Source organism: Simochromis diagramma, unplaced genomic scaffold, assembly GCF_900408965.1.
Source record: "Simochromis diagramma unplaced genomic scaffold, fSimDia1.1 OVJJ01000107.1, whole genome shotgun sequence".
NCBI classification, from domain to species: Eukaryota; Metazoa; Chordata; class Actinopteri; order Cichliformes; family Cichlidae; genus Simochromis; species Simochromis diagramma.
In genome coordinates this window covers 895,459-914,100 of record NW_024387209.1, presented here as the reverse complement: position 1 = coordinate 914,100, position 18,642 = coordinate 895,459, and the positions used below count along the sequence as shown (strand labels likewise).

At 42.9% G+C, this 18,642-nt stretch overlaps 2 protein-coding genes across 2 annotated transcripts in view; both read left to right on the top strand.

Moving 5' to 3' along the window:
• f2 (coagulation factor II (thrombin)) overlaps positions 1-17,750 on the top strand; it is a 38,749-nt gene extending 20,999 nt beyond the window's left edge. The window contains exon 15 of the mRNA XM_040051721.1: positions 17,514-17,750. Within this exon, the coding sequence (XP_039907655.1) occupies positions 17,514-17,669 (156 nt within the window). The 3' untranslated portion in view covers positions 17,670-17,750. The remainder of the gene's footprint in view (positions 1-17,513) is intronic.
• On the top strand, positions 1,739-16,451 carry LOC120746303 (prothrombin-like). The gene is made up of 6 exons (XM_040051748.1): positions 1,739-2,006; positions 6,676-6,969; positions 7,058-7,174; positions 7,337-7,460; positions 16,014-16,181; positions 16,257-16,451. The coding sequence occupies exons 1-6, from the start codon at positions 1,934-1,936 to the stop codon at positions 16,432-16,434; spliced, it is 954 nt and encodes a 317-aa protein (XP_039907682.1). The 5' UTR covers positions 1,739-1,933; the 3' UTR covers positions 16,435-16,451.
• Positions 17,751-18,642: the final 892 nt, after the last annotated feature.

Below are 18,642 nucleotides of genomic sequence, written 5' to 3'. Positions count from 1 at the left end.
TTTCAGATACGGTTACTTAAAAACTCGCCAAAGCAACAGTGAACCAGTGTCTGATGAAGTTTGGAACTCTAAATTTACTCAAAAATAAATAAATTCCAGTTTATTAACCAAAATTCACAGAAACTCAGCGGATGAAGTTCTGAAACAATCGAGCTGCACTAGTTCGCCTAAGCAAAATATCCCAGATTTGTTAGAATAAAAATGAAGTATAGTAAACTGTACCTTTCAATGGCTGAATCATGGGTCACTCTGGTGTAACGCCACAAAAAGCTCATTTTTGTCTTAAAGACTTGTATCATATCTTGCAGTAATAAATGTTAATTATTTCCAATATGCTGCTTGCTATATGAGTTCATGACATGCTCAGTGAGACAAGGTAAAGTATCAGATTCGGTACATAACCTCTGACCTCAGTAGTGGCCTTTATTTACACAAATGACATATGTCTGACAGGCTTAGTAACAGTAAAAGTGCACCTGACTTCACCGACCTCTGAGTCAAATAAATAAATAAATAAATAACTGGTGCAAACCACAAATGTAATATCGTTGAGTTTAGTACCAACAGCAGACAGAAATCGTGTAGTGAACAAATAACATTTTGAGCTGAACGTCAAAGATGATTAGAGCATGACATTTACTTACAGTTCAACTTTTCATTTCCACACATTATCTGGACAACAGTGATATATACTAATAATGTAAAATATCAAAATCTACAAAAAGTAGTTCATGTCAAATTTGTTTGCATATGTTTTTGTTCATGTTTTAAAAAGTTTCTTTATAAACTCCAAGCTGTAGTTTCACACAGAATATAAGAGCAAATCTTTGACAGCAGTAAAACTGCACCCTCTGATGGGATCATGGAATTACACGAATTCCTTCTAAATCACTGTTACTGCAAACTGACCGTCCAGCCATTTTCTTAACTGCTTGACATATTGAGGTTCTGAGAAGGGTTGGAGACTGTCCCTGTTGGTGAGAGATATGCCCTTCGACTGATCTCCAGTCACAAATCATCAGACGTTGAAAACAATTGATTGTGGTCTTTTCTTGATGTCCTGCTATGGTTGAAAAATTGACTTACTGGAGGTGAAAGAGCTAAGGACCATATTCACACCCAAATGAAAGTCTGATGTCAAAATTTGAGTATTTATTTAAAATGTAACATCTAGTTTCTGGAGCATTGCTTATTGAGCACATGGCCAAAACAAAAAACCCATTGAAGCCCTAACACATTGGTGCATATTAACTGTGGGTGGTGATGCCTAACTCCATACTTGTATTTTAGAGAAAACCAAAACAGCCCATAGGGGTAGGGTTGGTGTCATCTCCAATAATGAACTTGACCTAACATTTAAAAAATTTTTATTTTAAATGTTGAATAATTTTTGTGTATAATGGGTTTGGACAGAACGATGTATCGTTTTGCTGACTTCAGGAACCCAAGACTATGATAACTGAATCTATCTACTGCCAGGTGATAGCTTTCACCTGTAATGAAAGACCAGAACAACCGGTTTTATTATTACTTTCAAAAACACTGCAGGTGTTCGAATGTAAGAAATGTCCCAAAGATGATACAGGCCAAATCAAGACATTTTAAGATTTTTTAGGGACTTGTTATTTTGTAAATTGTGACTTGTCATATGAATCTCATATGTTTTAATACCAAAAAATAATTCATGTATAGTTTCAGAGCCGTTGTGTTAAACTACAGCAGTATTAACTCACAGTAGGACTCGAGTTCTTGAGAAAAAGTAAACATGTAGGTTTAAACATAACTGACTTATCAGTCTGGCTCAAACTTTGGCCCTCTGGTCAATAATCCCCCCCTCCAGAGGACAGGCAGAGAGACATAGACGGACAAACAAAGAAGGACACACTGAGTACTGCTGGATCTGGTTCTGAGGTTCTGCTCAGAGGTCTGGATCATGATGGAACCAACATCAAAACCTGCTGCTGTTCTGCTGCTGTTTCTCCTGCACAGCTGTGTGGCAAACCATGGTAATGAACTCCTTTCCTCTTTAAAGTAGGATCAAGGGTATTTGCAATGTGTACAATAACAGTAATATGAATAATCTAGATCAAAATTGTACTTTGGTTTGAATATATATATGTATATGTATGTATATATGTAGCAATGCATATTGTGTCATTTGAATATGATAAAATCTTCACTGATACTAGAAAGAAAAAAAAAAGTAGAAAAATGCATTTTGTAGGACCACAGAATGCATTTTTGTGTAAATCCAATCCCAAAAAGTTTATATTAATCATTTTATATTAATCATCCGTGGTCCGGTGGTGTGGCCCACGGATGATTTTCCTCTGGTGCAGTCTCGGGACAACACCCTACACTCAGCCTACAACCAAGTGATGGATATTGTTGGTCACCTGGTCAGCCCAGGCAACCCAGCCACGCGGGCTTACCTGCATTTCCAATTGCGGAACGATAGGCTTTATCGAGTGAGTCGCAATGCTCGCACAAATGAGACACCCAGTTGTTGGTACAACACCACGGCAGGGCACATGGGATGTGAAAAAACTGTGGAGCATATAATGGCTGGCATCTGGGCCAACGTGCGCTGATGGTGTGCATCATGCCCAGAGTGCCAGCTGGTTATTCCAAAAGCCCCTTTGCATCTATTACCCGTAATGCAAGTCCCGTTTGAACCAGTGGCGGAGCGGCTTACTGGGCTTAAGCCCAGGTTGTTTTTTCAGAAGCCCAGGGTCTTTTGGAGTGTGATTTTTTCATAGTTAGATGCCTGGCTGACAAGTGTATAAAACAAAAACTACACACAATATTCGAAGCACATAGTGCACACTGTGGGAATTTACGACTGTGCGTAAATCCCCCCTAATATTGGTATGATCCGAGCTCAGACACTAAGCGGGGCGGGGCAGCTGCTGCCTGCCAGTGCGCTGTTAGAGAAACGCAGCCAGGCAGACAGAGGAAAACTGAAGTTCGACAAGGTACCAAAGAAAATCATTCGTACTGTACAAATAATGTCAATATGACGGTGTATCACGAAAGATTGATGTCAAATTGATCACTTGACCCATATTACGTTATTTGCTCTTCGAGTGAATCAACAAATGGCGAAATGAAAAGCCGAACAACAACAATGCTGTTTCTTTAGAGAGTCTTAGCTTACATGTGTGTTTATTTCATATTTTCAGTTGTTACCCTCCACGGCTAAATAAATCGGTTTCAGTAATGTACTGAAATACAAGAATGGACATAAGGGGCTTCTTTCAAAGAAAAAACTCTGGTAGATGTTATTTTATATATTATGCTTTGTATGTTGTTCAGTATATTTCTGTGCAAAACAAGAGGAATTTCAATACACAGCAGTATATTCACAGTTGAAACCAGATATTTACATACACTTTATGGAAAACACAAGAACAGTTTTTTTACTGTACAACATCAATTTAGAGTAAACTTGTTTTGTTTTGGTTAAATAAATATTGAAATATCTTTTGAATTAGTTAAATGTCAGAATAAAGAGAGACAGAGCTTTCTATTTTTTATCACTTTCATCAAATTTAGGAGTACATATACACTAAGTTTATTGTTAATTAATAAGAAAACTCCAGACGATTCCATTCTGAGCTGAAGAAGCTTCTGATTGGTTCGTAGAGTCCATGTGAGTAAATTGGTGGCACACCTGTGGATGCATATAAGGCAAAACACAGAGCCTGTTTTTTTGAAATGGGAAAATCAAGAGATGTCAACCAAAACACCAGGAAAAGAATTGTGGAGCTCCATAAGTGTGGCTCAATTTTGAATACAATTTGGTGCCATTTACAATTAAGAAATACAGATAGTTTCTCTCTTTACTCTTAAAGTTAACAAATATGTTTTATATATTTATCAAACTAAAAAAAATAAACATTTAGTCTGATTTGATGTTACAATTAAAAAAAGTGTTTGTGTTTTGATCTGAAGAGTGTGTAAATATCTGGTTTCAACTGTATATTTGATGATTGTCAGCACAAAGAGGGAGAGAGAGGAACAGAGAGGGAGATGGAGAATGAGGACAGAACAGAGATGAACAAGAGCAGGTGAGACACACATGTTAGTCAAATGGTTGTTTACCAAAAGTATCACCGTATCACAGGTCCTCATGTATCTCGTACCTAGTGTTTCTTTTTAGGTTTGTTATTTTTCAAATTATTAAGTTATGCAGGCCTGTTTGCACAACAAGGTTAAATATTTATATAAACTTTTCTCAATCTAAATAGTGTACTTTGGTAGAATTAAAAAATAAGTGTAGTGCAGGTCTATGATGATTTTTAGTGCTACTATCATCTAGTTCTGATTCTGGTTCTGGCTTGGTTAAGTCCTCAGTAGTCCTGATTTTGAACTGTTGTAGTCCTGTTTTAATTCTGGATCAGTTCTGGGTCTGGTTGAATTGGGGTTTAGTCCTCGTGTCTTGATACAGCCCCGACTTTGTTCTGCCTTGCTGCTTAATTAAAAAACTAGTTTAAGGTGTCCTGCATATGTGATATATTTTTTTCCTATATGAAGTCATTCTTTTTTGAACAAAACTCAAAACAGAGCCTATTAATCTTTCAGTCATTTCTACATCCATGATATGATCCATAAGTTAATTCACAAAGATAAATGCAATTGGGATTGCTGGTTAGACCCTCCGTTGTTCACAGTGCTGGAGGTGTGCCAGGCCACCACGGGATTTTCTCCCTTTGAGTTGCTGTGGCACCCCCCGTGGCAGGTAGCCACGGCAGGCAACCACAGGGAGTGCTCGACGTGATTAAAGAAAACTGGGAGGAAGATCCGAGCCCTGCAAAAACATGAAACTCAATACATGCTGGACCTGAGATTAAAGCTTTACTCTTTGGGGTGGCTCTCACGAGAAAATTTACTCCAGTCCCAGCAGCATCAACAGAGCGGCTAGACTCAGGCAATTTTCATCGGGGGGATAAGTGCTTGTATTGCTCCCTTCTTCCAGCTCCAAACTGCTTGCCAAGTGGCAAGCACCCATCATGGTCACACGATGAGTGGGGGACTTTGACTATAAGGTAGTACGGTCGGACAGGGGAGGAGCCACACAGATTTACCACCTCAACCTCCTTAAAGCCTGGAGAGAGGGTGAAACCACTTCTTTGGAGAGCCTGGTGAAGGAGAAAGATGAGTTGGGGCCGGAGGTGCCAAAATCCACCATCCCTGCCTCCGTCCATTGTGACGACTATCTTGCACAGGCCCAGAGAGCGGATGTTGCTGTGTTGCAATGGTGCTTTGCCAATGTGTTCTCCCCCCTCCCTGGCCGTACTTCTCTCATAGAGCACCATTTTGAAACACAGCCTGGCGTGATGGTGTGTTCACGGCCCTACAGGCTGCCGCAACAAAACAAAAAAAATTAGTGCAGGAGGAATTTTCTGAGACGCTAAAGCTGGGAGTAATAGGAGGAGTCTCACAGTGGGTGGTATAACCCCATAGTTCTTAAGTGGTTAAGAAAAATGGGTGAATACGGATCTGTGTCGACTATTTTAAGTTGAATGAAGTGTCACGGTTTGATGTGCATCCAATGCCCCGGGTCAACGAACTCTTTGTTGGGCATTGCCCAATTTTTTACACTGGCACTGGAGAAACTTAAGAACTGGCAGATTCACGTGTCTGTCCTGGGAAAAAAAACTGCCTTCTTCACTTTGTACGGTTTGTACCAATCCGTTTGGCTTGTTCAGAGCCCTGGCCACATTCTAGTGCCTCATTGACCGGGTATTGCGGCCACACACTGAATATTCCGACGCCTTCCTGGATGATGTTATCATCTATAGTGACACCTGGGCGGAGCATGTGCAGCGGGTGGCCGCTCTCCTGGAGTCCCTGAGGCAGGCGGGGCTCACGGTCAACCCGAAGAAGTGTGCGGTTGGACGGAGAGAGGTACAGTATCTGGGGTACCACTTGGGGGGGCAGCAGATGCGCCCTCAGGTAGAGAAGACAGCGACGATAACATCATGCCCGTGCCCCAAGACCAAAAAGGAGGTGCGATGGTTTCTGGTTTCAGTGAGCTCGTAGGGCGGCACAGAGGCGGGAAGAACAGGTGTACCTCGCAGGTTAATTGACTGTGTGTCTGCTCTTTTTGATAGTGACAGTCTGGCAGGAGAGGAGTGTGTGGCAACAAGTAAGGAGTGTCTGTGTCCTGAGCTGATCAAGGCTAAAAACCACAGTTGCATTGCCACAAATAAAATGATTGTTAATCCACCCTTGTTAATCCAACCAGGCGGATCGGCACGCTGTGGTGCTGGAGCAGCTGATAGGGGCTGCGGAGGAGTTGGCGCCATGGTTGTTGCATTGCCACAAATAAAAAGGACTGTTAATCCAACCTGACGCCAGTGCGTGCATATGTATGTTCACGGGGTCCTGTGTCACAAATGATAATAATTAATATTCTTGCACCATTTTAGGCTAGTTGATACTCTTGTGCTAGTAATGTTGGAAAGCCATGTCAACACCTAAAATGAGCTGCTCACAAGTCACTGAATTTCTTCCACAGTCTCTGGTTTCCACATCACTGCTGAACTCTTCTTACATCCTGGAGTGTTTCAGGGCTTATATACAATCTAGGATTAAATTTCTCTGCAGTATGCACTCCTTGTTCTGCCAGCTGATCTGTCTTTTTTATTTATTTATTTATTTTTGTTGAAGGTGAAGACTTTGTCCCACCCACTGTGGCCACGAAACCACACAAACCTATAGTGTGCTTGCCCAATTATGGTATAGAATATAATGGGGACCTAAGTGTTACCATAGGAGGTCACACCTGCCTGCCATGGTCATTACCGGAGGTAAAAACCCTCAGTCGGGACAAAGAGTTCATCCCCGAAGTTCAGCTACAGACCAACAAGTGCCGAAATCCTGACGGTGACTCTGAGGGCCCCTGGTGCTATGTCAGGATTGCTGGAAATATAACAATGGACTACTGTGATCTGCAGCTATGTGGTAGAGTACAAACCTACAATCCACTATTAAATAAATCCTCCTGTGTACCTGCCCCTTACCTTTCCAATTGTCCACCTGTTTCCTGCAGATGACCCACTATTAGGGCCTGAGCAAACAACTGTGACCGAAGGCAGGGAGCACTCCGTCTTAGGTCAGGCCAGGAAAAACCTTTTCAGTCCTCGCACGTTTGGACAAGGAGAGGATGGTGAGTGCACTTAATGGGCAGTGACAGGAAGCATCAGGTAATCACTGTACCCCAAAAAGCTGAAAGAGAACAATTCAAGAAGCAGGTGATCCATCTAGCCTGTTAATAGTTTTGTTGTGTTTGACCATCTATCAAAGTTTTTATTGACTTCTTGTGCTGTAGATTGTGGACAGCGTCCCCTGTTTGAAAAGAAGAACAAAACAGATGCAAACGAAGCATGCATGCTTTTCAGCAGATGGTGTCGTATCATTGGGGGTGATGACGCTGAAGTGGGCTCAGCTCCATGGTAATGACACTAGATAAACATGACTTTAAGGATGATTGACAAAATTGTTCTGGATGTCTGTCAAAACAGACCAGACTCCCATCAGCGGTGCTGAGCAGGATCAATGTCCACAAGGCTGCAGGCCCTGATGGCATCCCCGGGCGTGTTCTCAGAGCGTGTTCTGGGGAGCTTGCAGGAGTGCTCACAGACATATTCAATCTGTCCTTGGCCCACGCTGTGGTACCGGCCTGCTTCAAATCCACCTCCATCGTCCCGATACCCAAAAACTCCAACCCATCTTGCCTCAATGATTACCGCCCAGTAGCACTCACCCCCATCATCACTAAGTGCTTAGAGCGACTGGTCCTAGCACACTTCAAATCCTGTCTCCCCCCCACCCTGGACCCCCACCAATTCGCATACCGCCAGAACAGGAGCACAGAGGATGCAGTCTCCATCGCAATGCACTCTGTCCTCTCACACCTGGACAACAACAACACCTACGCCAGAATGCTGTTTATAGACTTCAGTTCAGCATTCAATACAATCCACCCCTCACAACTCATCAGGAAACTGACAGACCTGGGCATCAGTTCCCTCATCTGCAAATGGTTACTGGACTTCCTGACCAACCGCCCCCAACATGTCCGGCTGGATAACCACTGCTCATCTACCATCACAATGAACACCGGTGTACCACAAGGCTGTGTGATGAGCCCTTTCCTCTACTCCCTCTTCACCCACGACTGCAGACCTGCTGATGGTTCCAACACCATCATTAAGTTTGCAGATGACACCACGGTGATTGGCCTCATCAGTGACAACGACGAGGCCGCCTACAGGGAGGAGGTGGATCGTCTGGCTGAGTGGTGCGACAGAAACAACCTGCTGCTTAACACCGAGAAGACCAAGGAGCTCATCGTGGACTACAGGAGGAATGCTGACCCACATCCACCCATCCACATTAAGGGGACGGCTGTGGAGCGTGTGAGCAGCTTCAAGTTCCTGGGAGTCCACATCTCCGAGGATCTCACCTGGACGACCAACTGCTCCAAGCTGGTCAAGAAGGCTCACCAGCGCCTCTTCTTCTTGAGGACTCTGAGGAAGAACCACCTGTCCTCAGACATCCTGGTGAACTTCTATCGCTGCACCATCGAGAGCATCCTGACCAACTGTATAACAGTCTGGTACGGGAACTGCTCTGCCTCGGACCGGAAGGCGTTGCAGAGGGTCGTGAAAACTGCCCAGCGCATCGCCGGAGCACCACTTCCTGCCATAAAAGACATCTACAGGAAGCGGTGTCTGAAAAGGGCTGGGAAAATCATCAAAGACCCCAGTCACCCATCACATGGACTCTTCACCCTCCTGCCCTCTGGGAGGCGCCACAGGAGCCTCCGGACTAAGACCACCAGGTACCGGAACAGCTTCTTCCCCACAGCTGTCAGACTCCTGAACTCTGCCTCCTGACATCTGACCCACGTTAAACTCATGGACTGAACATACACACAATGGACAACTGTACCCTCAAACACACAATAATAACATGGACTGAACCACCACTCACAACCACTAGCACTTTATATAGCCTCTGTAGAAACTATCTACACCCTCACTTATCTTAACTGCACTACTGTATAGCTCTGTGTAAATAATCATTCTGTACATTCGATAATCTTTAATCCTACAACTGTTTACAACTTGCATAGTTCCCATTTCTGTATAGCTGTATATCTCAGATTCTGTAAAGTTATTTATTTCATATTCTGTATAGTTTTTCATATTTATATCCTGTTCATATCCTGTACATAGCTTGTACTCACTACAGCCTGTACATACTTATAGTTATAGAATATTCACAACATACTTCATACCGTGTACATTATAACATACCATAATAGACCCATTTCTGTAATATACTCACATATCTATATTATTGCTAATATATATTGTAATATATCTATATCACTAAAGCACTTCTGGATGGATGCAAACTGCATTTCGTTGCCCTGTACCTGTGCATGTGCAATGACAATAAAGTTGAATTCTATTCTATTCTATTCTATCAGGAGATTATCAAAGTAACATAAGATATACTTAATTTATCCCAAAATTCAGGAGACTGCAGTGCTATAGCACCTAAAACATAAAAACAGTAACATATGCTAGGGGCTCACACACACACAGTGTATCCATGCCCAGTATACTGCTAGCCAATCTTCAGTCCATCAAGAACAAGGGTGATGACCTCAGGGCCAGAGTCAAGTTTCAGAGAGACATTCGGGACTGCATCATCCTCTGCTTCACCGAGCAGTGTTGGGGAATAACGGAATACATGTACCGCCGTTACATATTTATTAAAATACAAAATATGAGTAACTGTATTCCGTTACAGTTACCGTTTAAAAAGGTGGTATTCAGAATACAGTTACTTTGCTGAAATAAAGGGATTACACGGCGGTATTTTCCTGTTTCATATGTTCGGCTATGCCCTCTCTATTCTAATGCCTGTGTTTCAATCTCGCGGCCCATGTCACCTCTACTTGCGGCCCGCATAATGACGTGAAGAAATATTTTAAAAAAATATTCACAAAAATGATTTAATATGAAGGCAATAGGCAGAGTGTTACAGGCATAGCCCTAAAGATTGTAGCCTCATGGGCAGTGTAGTCCGTGCTGCTGGGAGAATGGACTGCCATATACGTTATGTGTCTGTGAGCGAGGGAGGGAGAAAAAGGAAAAGTACGAGCTGTCATTGAGCAGAAACGGGAGCTGGAACCATGCAAATATAATAATAACTGCTGCAGCCAAAAAGAGTGCCTGACGAGCCCAGTTGTAATTAAGCTATTAAGACTGGACTGTACGCTGTGTTCGTGTTTTTCTCCGAAACAATAAGCTCCGTTGGAGCAGCCTTTCGACGCCTTTCTCTGTCTCTCGCTAGCAAAGTTGACCCACACAACAAAGTAAAGCTAGTTTTCGGCTATGAGCCCGACACGAACCCGACACATTAGCCAGAGGTCCCTTTACTACGGTTTAGAGCCGCGGACCTGTTTTATATACGTGCAGAATAGTTTTCTATACGAGATCGCTGCAAAATGTGCAGCCTTACCTAATGTCCACGCTACTGTTACTCATTTTATATTAAGATTTAAAAATCTAGTCGGTATTGGTATGGCGAGTAACCTTCAGTAAAAGTAATAAATCACACAGTAATAGTACATTCATGTAGTTGTAAAAAGCACGATAATATAATAGGTAATCCAAAGTATTCAGAATACGTCACTGTCATTGAGTAACGTAACGGAATATGTTACAAAATACATTTTGGGGCATGTATTCTGTAATCTGTAGTGGAATACATTTTAAAAGTAACCTTCCCAACACTGTCACCGAGACATTGCTGAACCTAGCGATACTTTCTCGGTCTACCGAAGAAAAGAAATAAACAGAACAATGGCACCGAGGAAGAAAAGAGATGATGCGACAGCACAAGCATTTTTCCACTCACAAGCTCTTGCTCACCCAATCTGGAACTTTTGATCGTTAAATGTCACCCTTTCTGTCTTCCTCAGGAATTCACTGCGGTCATTGCCTGCACTGTTTATATTCTGTCACACACGGACTCAGACTCTGCCTTATGTGAACTACATGAGGCTGTCACACAAAAACAAACACTTCACTAGGATGCTGCTCTCATAGTTATGGGAGCTATTAACAGAGTAAATCTCAAATGCACATTTCATAACCTTCACCAACACATCCCCTTCCCCACCAGGGGCACAAGGACATTAGACCAATCCATTCAAAGACTGCTACAAAGCACAGTCTCTGCCGGCATTTGGAAAAGTGGACCACACCATCATCTTCCTCGTGTCTGTTTACAAAGACTAAAGCAGGAAGCACCAATCAGGAGAGAGATCGCACGCTGGATGGGATGCACTGGATGACGCAGACTGGAACATGTTTCGGTGCAGCTCTGATGGCATCAACATGTTTACGTAAGTGGTTGTGGGATATATCAGGAAACTAGTGGATGAAGCCGTGGGTGGATAAAAACATCCACGACGCTCTGAGATCGCACACCACTGCCTACAAAGCGGGTCACGTCTCCAGTAATATGGACCAATACAAGGCTGCTTACAATGTGCGCAGCGTGGTTGCAAAGGCAAAGCGGAGCTACGGGGAAAAACTAGAGTCACAGCTACAACAGTGCGACTCTAGGAGCCAATGGAAGGGACTGCAGACAATAACAGACTATAAACAGACAGCTTCTTCAGTGATGAATGCCAACGCTTCACTGGCTGATAAGCTGAACACATTTTATATTCGCTTTGACGCTGCAGCAAATAACACAACAAATGGCTGCATGTGTGCGGAGAGGACCAGTAAGGAACAATGCTTTCAACGCTGTTCAGGAGAGTGAACAGCAGCAGGAGAAGATGCAATCCCTGGTTGGGTCCTGAAAGCCTGCACTGACCAGCTAGTACCAGTGTTCACAGTGATCTTAAACCTCTCCCTGGCCCAAGCAGTGGTTCCCATGTACTTCAAACAGTCCATCGTTGTTCCTGTTTTTATGAAACAACAGCCCGCTTGCCACAATGATTATCGTCCAGTAGCACTTAGGGCTGTTCGATTGTCAAGGACCAAGCAGTAAAGCATAAAGGACACAGGTGGTTTTAATTCAAAAAAGGGGTTTTATTGACCCAAAAATATGAAAATATATTTAACAAAGCCAAAACTTAAACAGGCAGACCAATAAAAGAGGTCAACTCAATAGACTAAACTCAAGATAATAATTAACAAAAACCTCAAACAAACATATGATAAACTGACCTGCTAAAATGACACACGGGGAAACTTAAATACTGGCTTAGCTAAACCAAATGACACACACGGGGGGAAACAAGATGGCTGCCATATAACCAACTAATACAAAACAATTAAACAAACATGAAACACCCCCCAGGCAATGAAGCATGTGGTGCTATCCAATTAGGCTGTCAGTGGTACTTCAGGTCTCCCAGCCCTTTGCCACACCTTTTGCCAGACAGGAGGAGAAGCCAAACCCCAGGTAACTCAAACAAAGAAAGATGTATTAATATAACATAAAACAGAACTTTGACCTTGCAAGGTTAATATGTGTGCACGCCATATAAACATTGGAAGGTGTGATTGAAAAATAAATACATTTAATAAAGAAACAATATTGAACAATAAGTAGAATATATTAAAGTAGTGACTAAAGTAGTGACAACAATACCTACGAAGCCTTAAAGCGAGACCCCACAAGCAGCTACAAAAAGAAAGTTATAGCTTGCCTTCAGGACCTTGAAAAGGACAAGATCATTGACCGCCTTACATATCACCGCCTTTATCCAGGGGATGCCATACCCTGCATTTACGGACTTCCTAAAATCCACAAGGAAGATGTCCAACTCAGACCCATAGTCAGTAGCATAAACTCAGCCACTTATAACATTGCAAAACACCTTGCTACCATCCTTGCACCTCTCGTGGGGAACACCCCACACCACATCAAGAACTCCACCGACTTCACCGACAAGGTCCAGAAACTTACCCTGGATCCAGATGAAACCATGGTGTCCTTTGATGTAGTCTCTCTCTTCACATGCATACCCACCACGGAGGCCGTGGAGACAAGACGACAGCTCCTTGGAAGACAGGACCAACTTCACACCTGATCAGATCTGCACACTGTTAGACCTCTGCCTTACCACAACATATTTAAAATACAACGAAGGCTTCTACAGACAAAAACATGGCTGTGCCATGGGCTCCCCCGTGTCACCTATTGTAGCCAACCTTTACATGGAGGAAGTGGAAAGGAAGGCTCTTGGTTCTTTTAAAGGGAGAGTACCCAGCCACTGGTACAGATATGTAGACGACACCTGGGTCAAAATCAAGACACAAGAAGTGGAATCATTCACTGCGCACATTGGATAAAAACATCAAGTTCACCAGGGAAGACACAAAGGATCTTTGTGCTCTTGCTCTTGACGATGGCGGTCGGACTTTTCTCCTCTACTCCTCCTCCTCTCCCTTAGCTTCCCTGCTTAGCCTCTTATGTCCTTGTCTAGCCTCGTGCTTTTTGTATTACTTTTCCCTGGAACATTCTCTCACAGTCTGTTCTCTAAAACCTAAAAGAGGAATTATGGATTGGATCAACTGGTCCCTAAATGCAATTGACAGCCCTTTCTCAATGAGAAGTTTGGGCTTGGGTGAGCCTGAGTGCTGAAGATATCTACCTATTCGGAACCATGGTAACAGGGTTCTGGCTGATCGGAGCTGGCTTGGCCCTGACTTATCGAAGAATTAAGAAAGCGGAACCGGCTGTTCAAACCCCCACAAGGCTGCCCGCTGGGATTGAAAAGATGGGAGAGGCGTGAGTTTCTCAAAATGGGCTCATTGAGTCAGCACGGATAAGATCTTGGAGAGGCTACGGCTGCTGTGAATACTCAGAATAAGATCTCTGACTGCAGACTGGATACATCTCGGAAGGGCTAGTTCTGAATAACATCTCTGGGCGCAAATTGGATGACATCTCGGGGAGGCACACTGCCGTGAGTTCTCAGAAATCGACTCCTTGAGCACAAGAAATGACAACATCACAGAACGCAAGTATGACGAAGCTCGTGGCTCTCCAACGGGAGATTGAGAGACCAGTGTTGGACTGTAGAACTGCTTTGAAATTCATATGAGCTGTTCACACTAAAGTAAAAACCACCATCACTTCATGCGGAGTTATTTTTTTCTCCTTATCTTTCCTCATGTGGTGCATTTTCCATTGTTATACCTCTCTGACCTGTCTTCCCCATGTGATGTTTTGTGTAATGTATGTATGGTCGGAAGGGTAAGATGGCGCTGGCACGGCTGGCAGCCTTAACCCAAATTGCCTTGGGATGAATAAAGTATTATCAATCAATCAATCAATAGCTGTTTGCCTTTCCTGGACTGCGCTGTGCACATTGAAGAGAATGGCAACCTCAACATCGAAGTTTACCGGAAGCCCACACACACGGACCAGTACCTGCTCTTTAACTCCCATCGCCCTCTGGAACACAAACTTGGAGTAATTAGGACCCTACACCACCGGGCAGAACATGTTCCCTCTAAGCCTGAAGGAAAAAAGAAGGAACACACACATGTAAAGGAAGCACTCAAAACGTGCGGCTATCCTAAATGGACGTTCTTAAAGTCAGCAAAGAGGCACAGAAAAGAAGATCAGACACCAGTGAGGGAGGATAAGAAGGACAGATGCAACAACATTGTCATCCCCTATGTAGCCGGTGTATCAGAAAAACTCAGGAGAGTTTTCTCCAAGCATGACATCCCGGTGCATTTCAGACCCAGCAACACGCTCAGACAAAAACTGGTTCACCCGAAAGACAAAACTCCAAAACACAGACTTAACAATGTGGTGTATGCTGTACAGTGCAGCGAGGAATGCCCAGACCTCTACATTGGAGAGACCAAACAGCCACTTCACAAGCGCATGGCACAACATAGAAGAGCCACCTCCACAGGACAAGACTCAGCAGTTCATCTGCATCTAAAGGACAAAGGTCACTCTTTCGAGGATACCAATGTTCACATTTTGGACAGAGAGGACAGATGGTTTGAAAGAGGAGTGAAAGAAGCCATCTATGTCCACTGTGAGCGACCATCTTTGAACAGAGGCGGTGGTTTACGACACCAACTGTCTGCCATTTATAATCCAGTTTTGAGTTCCCTCCCCAGACGCCTTAACGCCCACTCACATCCTGGGCCATCTGACCTCAGGAATTTGCATGATAAGGTGGGGCCAGGTTTCACAATGAGCTCTCCCGAAACCCTGGCTGATTGGGACCCACGCCCAGTTTCACACCTTGGCTCAGGCGACTAGAGGATCATCAGGGGGTCCTTTTGTCCCTCTGTGGGGGGATACTCCCACTGGGTTTAAATCTGGGACTCCCCACCATTTGACCATAGAACTGAAGAAGCTTCTCGGATGAGAGGCGAAACGTCTTCAAGCAACTTAAAGAAGTCCAGACGCTTTTCTTTGCAATCTCCTTTGACTACGATGACCTGGATGACTGAGAACCTTCACAGACACACTCAGATTGGTGTTTCTGTCTGCTCGAAAACTCCTGAAGGGCGGTACAGTCAACAAGTGTCCATCGATGGTTTTTAATCGACTCAGCGAGCTTGTCCATAGATTTGTCCAAACTTAGATTCTCCATAACGACAGCTGGAACAGCTCAAGTTTTTTCCACTGTAGATCCAACAGAATCTACAGGCCTCACTCTGCCCATTAGAACTGTAAGAGCAAACATCCAATGAAGATTCTCCTTTGCCAAGAATATACCGAAAAGAAGAAACATCAATAGCTTTTAAATCTTGACAATGTCCTTAGAAAACACACCAAGACAGAAAAATTGACTCACTACAATTAATCAATAAAATAAAAAAGGTTCTGGGATCCTGTCAATCAGAAATAAATAAAAGAACCATTAAGATACAAACTGTTTTTGACTCAACTTATATTTCTAACTTAATAAATAATTTTGTTGTTTGCAGGCAGGTGATGCTGTACAAGCGTAGCCCACAGGAGTTTTTGTGTGGAGCCAGTCTGATCAGTGATCAGTGGATCCTCACTGCAGCTCACTGCATCCTTTACCCACCCTGGAACAAGAACTTCACCATCAACGATATACTGGTCCGCCTGGGAAAACACAACAGAGCCCAGTAAGAAGGCGTGTCTGTCTTAATTATCATTAGTTTCATTTGAAGGCCTGTTGGAATTATGTCATTTTTTTCCAGGTTTGAGCGTGGCATTGAGAAGATTGTGGCAATTGATGAAATCATTGTCCACCCCAAGTACAACTGGAAGGAAAACCTGAACCGTGACATCGCTCTGCTGCACATGAGAAGGCCGGTCACGTTCACTGATAAGATCCATCCTATCTGCCTGCCCAGCAAGCCCGTCGCCAAGTTGTAAGACAAACGCAACATTTGCAACCAATTACAAGTTGACAAGTTCAGACCAAATTCTTTAATTATATTTCCCACCAAATGAAAGGAAACAAGTGAAAATGTGTCTTGAACGGAGAATTGAATTTCCAGTTTTGTCAAGTGATCTGGAGCGTTTCAATATGGGGGAGACTCTGGGTCCGACATAGAGCTTGCTGGAGAGATTATTTTGTTCATATGGTGTTGAATACTGCTAGAAATATTAATTGGGGAGGTATCAACACAGTTTATTATTGTGCCAAGGACTTTGCTTAAAGTCCTCAGTAAACAACAATTTGATTAAATCAAGTCAGGTCCTCAAACTTGGTCACATAGCTATTTCTGCATAGATATCAATTTTCCTTTCTCCAGTTATCCTGCAGGGGGTTAAAAGATTCTTCAGATCCCACAGATTCTTTCTGTCTTATTGGAAAGTCTAAAGTAATGCAAAGACTGCGCCAGTAGAGGGTGCTATTAAGAACTGTGGTCAAAGACACTTTGGTTCAGTGAGGTATTTGACTGACTGGGCAAATTTCTTAAAGCTACACAGCTGTTTAGTCCCATATGAAAAATACTTGTGTTTTTCTTTGGAATGGCCTTTTTTCTGGCAGGATCTTTAAACATAGGGTTCCCAAACCGTTTCGTCAACATCGGCCCAAAACTTCATCAATTTTAATGCCCAAAGTTGAATTTAAAACTTAAAGGCAGATTTGAAGATACTTCTCATAACAACAACATATTAAAAAGCAGGGTTTTTTGCAAACTCTAGACAGGGGGGATAGTAACAAGAAGTTGAGTAACTATGTAATCTTCAGATATGCCTAATTGGCAGCCTAAATCTTCATTTATTTTCTTACAATATAGAGTAAAGCAATACATACTCACAGTTAAGTGTTATTTGGCATTTTTGCTTAAAAACTGAAAAAAAGGAGTTAAAATATTTATAGTTTTTCGTTCTTTCAGCTCTGAAAAGACTTTTCTATCATTTACAAAAGGTTCAATCTGAGAATTTAGAATAGTTGCCTTTGCAAACAATGACTCTTATTTTGAAACTGTCTTCCTGTGCAGTACCCGGCAGAGAACCGCTGGTATCAGATCGGCATCGTGTCATGGGGAGAGGGCTGCGATCGTGACGGGAAGTACGGCTTCTACACTCACCTGTTCAGGATGACCAAGTGGATAGGCAAAGTTATTGAAAAGATGCGAGGAAGCGATGATGAGTAGACACAAACCATCGACGTCAATCACTTCACATTCAACCCTGTTAAGCAACATGGCCCCAATAAAGATTGTCGACGTATTGTACCCTGGCCTCTGGTGTTAATCAAGCCTTGGTTTGCAGCAATAAGAGTCAGAGAGTTAAAGTCCCATCAGAGCAGCTTTTATATGAACAAAGATAGAAAATCAAACCGGCAGGAGGTCAAAGTTCGCGCTCAGATACAAACAAGACAGCACAAACAGCCATCTTTACATTTAAGGTCACAGCAGTCACTACAGTGGCAGGCATGGCCTCATAGTCCATTACTATTCTGATAAACAACATATCCTAAACCAGGATTTACTACACAGACATAACACATGTGGGATGTGTTGATAATTTTCAGGTTGGGCAGGATTTCCCTGCTCAAAATGGATCTTAATGTGTTGACTATAAATGTAAGTTGAACAGGTCTACGTATACTGTAATTTATTAAGGCAATGATGCTGTGTAAACTGAGCACAACTCTATGAATTTCCCATTCTGACCATTTAATAACCAAAAAGCCAACATGATCTTAGGAGTTCTCTGGGAATTTTTCCAGAGGTTTGTAGCTACCAGTCAACAGATTGTTAACATAAACAGAGGTTATAGCTGCACTGTACATCCCTTTACTGTTTATTCATACATGACAGAGGCTCTAAAGTGTTCTCATTATGTTTGTTTACTCCTGAATCATCTTCATCTGTTGAGCCATTTTCATGATCTCTTTGACTTCAACAAGTTTCTCCAGCAGTGCTACTCTAGATCTGTTAACCAAAGTTCAGTTTAAAGCATTACAGTTACAGCAGTGATACAAACTAACCACCAAATCCAAGCCCAGAGATGACCTCAACTTTTCCTGAGCACCAGTGGGCTATTAACTATTAACGAACTCTAAGAGGTAGTGATAAGCTTGTGTTTCCTTCCAACATTTGCCAAATAAAGGCCAAAAGCTCT